This window comes from Chaetura pelagica, unplaced genomic scaffold, assembly GCF_000747805.2.
Source record: "Chaetura pelagica isolate M959 unplaced genomic scaffold, ChaPel_1.0 scaffold50, whole genome shotgun sequence".
Classification (NCBI taxonomy): Eukaryota; Metazoa; Chordata; class Aves; order Apodiformes; family Apodidae; genus Chaetura; species Chaetura pelagica.
In genome coordinates, this window is record NW_009952366.1 from 2,434,717 (window position 1) to 2,442,457 (window position 7,741).

General features: G+C 37.3%; 1 protein-coding gene across 1 annotated transcript in view; it reads right to left on the reverse strand.

Moving 5' to 3' along the window:
* Nucleotides 1-2,648: 2,648 nt before the first annotated feature.
* SLC6A15 (solute carrier family 6 (neutral amino acid transporter), member 15) overlaps nt 2,649-7,741 on the reverse strand; it is a 24,789-nt gene continuing 19,696 nt past the window's right edge. Inside the window, exons 9-11 of the mRNA XM_010007994.1 lie at nt 7,405-7,564; nt 4,470-4,632; nt 2,649-3,065 (exon numbers count right to left, since the gene is read on the reverse strand). Coding sequence (XP_010006296.1) covers nt 2,694-3,065; nt 4,470-4,632; nt 7,405-7,564 — 695 coding nt within the window. The 3' untranslated portion in view covers nt 2,649-2,693. The remainder of the gene's footprint in view (nt 3,066-4,469; nt 4,633-7,404; nt 7,565-7,741) is intronic.

The following is a 7,741-nucleotide window of genomic DNA, read 5'->3' on the forward strand; positions in this document are numbered from 1 at the left end:
GATTTTATTTATGGCTGAGATCAAACTATGAAACAAACATCCAGCAGCAAAAAGGACATATGTTCTTCTCAAGCCCTAAAAATTTAATGAGGTTCAGGTGAGACATGATAATTGGCGTTATTACAAAGCAACTGATTGAGCAGCAGTGGTTTAAATGAGTGAAAAATAAACACTGAGGAAGTGTTCAAGGAGACAATGCAAAAGGGCAGAAGACGTATTCCTCAGCAGAGTAATCTTCAGCAGTTGGCTTAAGTATCACTAGTCCACCTTGTGGTGCTGTAAAACAAAGTAGCTATTGCACTTTTGATAGCAAGATCTTGCTGACATTCTTTTTAGCAGGTCTTGTATAGCAGCAGACATTTGGCCACCACTTCACATTTTAAACTACAGTCCACGTAACTATAAACGTGTCTCTGACGGCAAGAATCTCTAACAGCAAACTTCCGCATTTCATGGGCTGGGCAAAGAGTGGACACGTAACAGCCCTGAGCAGTCACTTACTTTAGAACCCTGAGGTGACATGATAGTGGAAATCAGCTGCTGCTCTGCCACAAGAGTGTTTTGTACATTCTCGCCCTGTGTCTCTGTTACACACATAGAAATTTTGCTAATTGATGTATTATGAATGCACAACAAGCTTAAATTAGGCCAGCTCTCTTCCATATAGTCTAATGCATGCATGTTAGAGGACTACTTTAAACTCTGTTCTATGTGTACAACTTCTAACAAATGAAAGGTTAAATGTAGTTTTTACTGCACTAATGCTACTGGTTCAACTTTCTGGAAATAACTCCAAAAGCTACCACATTAGCAATGGAAAATTATGCGGAATTATCCTCCCAAAGACAACAGTTATCCCTCCAGAATTCTATCAGGTTGCTAAGATACTTGGATTTAAGTTTTTAATCCTTTTAATCTCTTTAGCATAGCTTTTTCACACTGACATGCTCAAGGCTGCACTCTTGAAGCAGACAGCTACAAGTCTGTGTTAGAACAACTTTGTTCCCCACGTGGACAAGCTGGAGGCCCTCTTGGGCCACCAGCATCCCAAGTCAGCCTTCAGTTTTTCTTCCCACAACAAAAGGCAAAGGGCGGGCAATGAGTCAGAGCTATGTTAAGAGATCTGTTTCAGTTTTTAGCCTCTTAAACCTGAGTGATGGAGAGCAGGACAGTGAGACATCCATACCTGGTTATGATTCTGAGACTTGCATTTGCCTCAGATTAATTTATCTGGTTCTTTGTCTGATACTGAGACAATGTAACTAGGTGCTGGCCTTTGCTTATTATAAGTAATAAAGTCAGAATTTACGCCTAACTCTAAAGCTCTTTAAGGTAGTGACAATAGTATCATGCCAGTTTACAGTGATATATCAGCTACTGCATACCCAGTAAAAGATTACTGATTTAGCATTTATTTTCGGGTGCTTTTAGCATCTCTATTCAGCTGGTAAATGTTATTATTTCATATAGTCCAGCTGAGGGAAAAGCAGGCTGTGTTATTGTTGTGGTTTAACCCCAGCCAGCAACTACGGACCACATAGTCGCCCCTCACTCCCTGCCCCAGTGGGATGGGGGAGAGAATTGGAAGAGTAGAAGTGATAAAACTCAGTTTATGGTAAGTTGTAAGTGCACAGTTATAATAAGTGTATTGGGAAATCATAGACAAATATCTTGTCAATCTCTTTATTCATAGGTTAAAATGTAATGCCATACAGTTCTGAACAATTACTGACTGAAAAAGATTATCTGCATAAAACAGAAGCAAAACTGAAGGAGACCAATTTAAAAAGCCATCTTGCTTCAATTTTTGAAATGATTACATACAGAATAATATACATATTTACATTACAAGTATTATATAAATATAATATATATGTAATTTTGTAACCACAATAAATATCAAGGTCTTTTTTAGGCACACAGCATAGAAAAAAAAATGCAGAATCTGCACAATCCTTAAGATTTTTGGAGTGACTCACTCTTACATTGTTTTCACATTGAAAAAGCAAGTATTTTACACAAAATATACAGCCACAGTTTATGCAGTCCCCAGTGAACAAGGACTCCTTTCCTCACTTTCCTGTAAGTCTACTCCTTGATTTTATAATACTATTGCTCTATACAGCCATTACATAAGAAAATAGTTTGCAGGTTTGTTTTTTCTCAGCTAATAGCTTAGGTAATTATCAGTGCTAACAAAATAAGTACAGCATATCTACATAAGTTATATACAAGTGTTTGCACAAACACAGGTTTGATGAACCACACTTCTCAGCTCACTTTTAATACTGGGGAGTTAACCTGAAAGCAGGAAAAAAAAACAAACAAAAAACACAAAAAAACCCAACAAACATTTTTAATTATATTACCTCAGAAATATTTTATCATTTGAGTGAGACCTGGGCTTCAGAGACAGAAAGCTTCAAATTTGGAAATTAATTAAAAAAACAGATTCTTGGCTATGCTCACAGATGTAGGCTGCCACTGATTTTGAGTATGTTCCCTCCAGTGCAACTGAAAACACAGAGCATTAATCCAAAGGGAGTTTTCTCAGCCTGTACACAGAGTCATGACATTATAAAGACTGTCACTATGGAGCACCTGAGATCACACCCTAGTGAGGGAAGCTGACCACTTCTTGTTGAATAGCCATGACCAGTGAGAGAGGAGAAACAAACAGCATTTTTCTGCAGTTACAAATCAGACTCTGGCATATCAGGCATATCTGCCATCAGGTACCCAATACCGTAACGTCCATTTGGAGCAGTGTCCAGAGTTGGTGATCCAGTCTGTTTTCGATATATGTTTTTGCCAAAATTTGGGGATGGCACTTCGCTTGGACTCTTCCCATGAATAAGACTTGTATCATCTCCCTCCAAATTAACAGGTTCCTTTATTATCCGACCTCTTTTGTAGGATACAGATGCCAAACTACCAGAGCTGTCATCGATAAGTTTGCAACGGCGCACCATGAAGACTATTGGGACTGGCAGTATGGCCAAGACCATCAGAGATATACAGACAATCATTCCCCATGTTGGATAGCTGTGGAATTCTTCTGTAGCCTGTGTAACCCAAGAGAAAAACTGTTAATAAATCTTTACTTAAAAAAGAGCAAATCTGCAGTCCTCACCAAGGCCTACAGTTTTCAAACACGTACTCATCTCTTTGTCGCCGTGCACCCGCAACGTGGGCACCACTGCAGATCTCAAATTTGAACAGTCATGGAGATTGTAGGATTCCTATCTTTCCACCAGTTTCTGAGATGCTCAGGGCACTCTAGTAGAACCCAAATCAAGATATGCCCATTTGTCTGCTACATTTGTCTGTAGTTGTTCCTTCATCCTTTACAGAATGTTGAAAATAGACAACTGTGCAGTGGTATCTGTAACTGTAGCTGGAAAATAAGTCCTTGCTCTGTAAGCTAATAGCTGGTCTAGACAGTTTCAGTCTCAGATGACACTGTGGAACTATTCCACTTTGTATGAATTAAAACACATTTACTGTGGCAGTAACTACATCTCACACCTCTGCAGCACCCATGAATGAATGCACTGATTCAGTTTGCCTAGTAGCTCACCTAGCATTTAGTTTTCTACACAGAAAGGAACAGTCTGATTGGTATTCTTAGGTATTTCACTTTTTGATTTTCAAGGGCAAGAATCTAACACAACAAGGGAGTTTTTCTGAAAAACCTGAGAAAGTAATTGTGGTTAGAGGCAGGAATCTACCTCCAGTAAAGCCAACCTCTTATATTTACACTTTACCTGTATTTACTGTTAATATTTTTCCCTGGCTAATCTGGACAATTATCCATTCAGAAGCATCCCTGAGATTAATTTCTCTGACATTTTATTCTCCTTGGATTTTGTATGACAAACCTGTAAAAGCAGCTGAGGGCTGATGAGCCTAAAAAAAGCCAGCAGAACACTTAGAGGAGTTACCTTGACTCAATCTCCTTTTGGAGCCAATACACAGCACTGACTCTGCAGTTCAGAGAGATGAGTTTTTTACAAATGATAACATTTTTATCAGAGAGTTTTTAATGCAGCTGTTACCTACAATGTGATGCATTCCCATGGGTTAAAATTTATGACATAGATAATCTCCGTATTTAGGTCCACATTGATGTGATATCTGAAATTATTTATTCAGTGTTACCAGCCAACTATTTTCTGTGATAAAGTTTAATGAAAGTGAACAACCTCTTCCACCCTTGAGAACTTCAACATATACCAACAAGCTAAAACTCACAAAAAGGATTAAAAGTTCATGTCAAGCAGTTGTATTTTAAACTACTCTAAAATTTAAAAAATGCTGTTTTTACATTAACGTTACTTGACATAATCCTGTGACATTTATTCATATTGATTTTGAATTTATAATGACACATTTTCCTCTTTCAATGTACTTCTGAAATACTTCAGATATGATCATTATGATGGTAATGGCATCTGTTATATACATACCGTATCTCCAATCCAAGCATTGTAGCCAGGAGGACTTAATCCCATTTGGACTATGCTAGCTACCAGCAAACACAGCAAAACTAAAGGTGAAACATACTTCCACATGTAGTAATAATACTGGCTTGGAGAAAACCCAAGCATGTCCTTCAGATCCTCCATAAATCTGTGAAGGGAACAAAAGGTTAAGCGCGCACAGAGATTTCAAGCACTATAATTGACACACGGGAACTAATATGAAGAAACAGACACACTGAAAAAATATATGTATAGAAATGCCTGCAGTTTAGATTACTTGATTGGCTGAAAAATAGTTTGTATTATTAGTTCAACACAAATGACCAAAAGAAATCACTATACAGCATAGTGACTTGGTAAACGGCTTGCTGGAACGAAATTTAAACTCACCTTTTGTAAGATTATTTTTTACATCTTCTGTTGTCTATCACATTCACTCAGGCATGTGTCATCACTTTTTGAGGACATACAAAACCAGCACATTTTACAACTTATGCTGAATTATTCTGAATCCACACGTGTTGCAGTGTAAAAAATAACTTCATGCATACACTATGGTTTGCATCATATAAGCTCCTGAAATAAAACTTTGTGAAGTATTCAATCTGCCTCCTTGTGCCTCAAAATGGCAAGTTATGGTCTGAACAAAACTCCTATTTTTGTATTCTTGATGGAAGAGTACATGGTTCCAGAACCAGTAGAAAAAGAGGGAATATTTTTAGAGTTAATTCTTTTGGGGTGTGCATAAGCACTGATTCTGTTTTAACTCCCTTGTGGTCCCACTCTCTTTTGAAATGTGCATCTGAAAAAAGCTCTTATAGCAATAAATATGTTTTCAAAGCAGTTACATATGTGAAGCTACTGTCATATAAACTCACAAAAAATTTTGAGCTGCATAGTTTGGGATAGTTTGTCCTTTGTTTACACTGCAATGAAACACATTGTTAAAAAGAAACTGAATTTACAAAAGGTTTGTGCCCTCTCAGGATAGCCTTTCCTCTCTGGGATCTCCAGTTCTTCATCCAATTAAACATAAATTTGTTACATTCACCTTAAAGTCCTCATCTCCATCCTAATTACCCTATTTTAAAAGCTACCAAGCTCCTTTAGCACTGATTCCAGTATTTACCTCTCGCTTAGATTTTCAAACAGGTATCTTGAGAAGTATTGTCCCTCAGCTATGGGTGGTGTAACCCACAAATACCTCTGATTCTATTTCAGTAAAAGTTTTGTTTGCTGTGAGGTCTATACGAATTTTGGTAGCAGCTGCTTTGCAAGGCCAGGGCTTATGATGTATTTAAGAGAAGTATTTAATATTTTATGTCTCCTTGGCTACAAGTATCCATATGTTGTCTTTTTTCTGTCCTTTGGTTGTAATCCTTTTGGATGCAATGTGTTTTTTTCCTGACTGATCAAAGACAATGTGTTTAACAAGAAATACACATAGATCTTTACCTATGTGTATGATCCTTCAACACTACCACAACCAATAACCTGAGGTTGTTGATCCTAGCAGTTTTTGCAAAGAAGAATGCAAGGTTCCTGAAGATAAATATTCTAGAGAAATGCACGTCAGAAGAAGTATTAGGAATACTCCAGAGGAAGGTTCATATGGTCGCTATGCATGACAAATCTGGCTGCTAACTTTTCACTGTATCTTACCAGAACCCCTTCTGAAATCATGAATCAACTGCACTCTGATTCACAAGCAAAGTACTACCATATTTTAGCCACACCTAAACAGCAACTTCTTCACAGGCAAATTTCTAATTTTTGGCATCTCTACCTCCCTTTACAGTGGAACTCTTATCTGGCTGGACATTACCAACCTGATACCCAGGTCATACGTTTCACCTTTTGTTTGCATGTGTAGAAAGATCTATATTGGTGTTTTCATGTCTGTGTAATCAATTATAGGATTATACATGTGGGCCAAGTGGGAGTTCTTCCATAATGAGTAAGGAGACCATGTACTGCTCGCTTAGAGCAGAAACAATGTCTGTAAACCATATAATTAAATTTTCTTATTGTAGTTTTGTTTCATTATGAAGGAAGACTGAATTGAACAAGTGAAAAGTCAAATGAAAAAAAATATCCATTCTATGTCACCATTTGTACATGCAAAGGAAACACAGATGTTTAAATTAATTCAAGATGCCAGTATAGCATACTCTGCTTTATCTGTGGATGGCACGAGTTATTGTTTACAGGAAATCTTCTATTCCTTTAGTGTGGCAAACATTGATCTCACTTAGTGAACACTTTCTGATTATTTCAGTCATTAAACCTAAAAAAATAAGAGGGATTTGATGGTCTTTTCAGTCATCACTCGAAGGTCACTTCACTTCCTTGTCAACCATGCTGCTTCCAAGCTTTGCCCTTGTTCTTTGCTATAATTTCCTCTCTCACAACTAATGCAAAGTACAATTGCTACAACACCCCAACCTAAACCTGGTTCACAAAGTTAAAATTTCTTATTGTTACTGTCAGTATAGATTGTTCCTTTCTCAGGCCACCTGGAATACTAGAGATCTACTCAGAACACTTATCCTCATTTGCTGCTTAGACCATGGTTACTTCTTGAAGTCTTCCTCTTGCCACCTTATTTCTATATAAATTCCTCATACTTGCAGATCAAGTCTCCTTTCTAACTCTCTAATTTTGCCTCTTTTACTGCATTCTTCTCTCTTTGTATCTGTTGCACTTGCTCTTTGGGTTTCACTACCCTGTAATGATGCAGTGTGTCTTGCCCCAAACCTGTTCCTAAAACAGACCAGATTAATGTACAGATTGACTCAGTTTCTACTTACATGCTTTTATGTGCATATCACACATATTTTGTGCAATATAATTAAAATAGGAATGATTACTGTAATCCATACTGTTGACACTGACAGGGAGAAAAGTTTCCTTTACTTACTTGTCTATTCCATAAATTCGGGTGACTGCAATATTCTCCAAAATGACCACAATAAGCAGGGGCAGAGTGGCCGAGTAGTCATCAAACATTGTCACAAAATAATTTCCAGAGCGCTGCACAAAGATCAGGCCAATAAAAAATGCTACCAAGCAACAGATGACTGGAATAAAGGACAAAAGGACAGAAATGTGAACTGAAATTATAACAAAATTCCACAAAGAGGAATTAAAGAGTTCAAAACAGCAAAGATATACTTCAATGCTTTATTTCATATAATCAATGTTGACACGATTTTCCTTTTTAAGGGGTCTCCATTTTAAGAATATAAATAATCCTA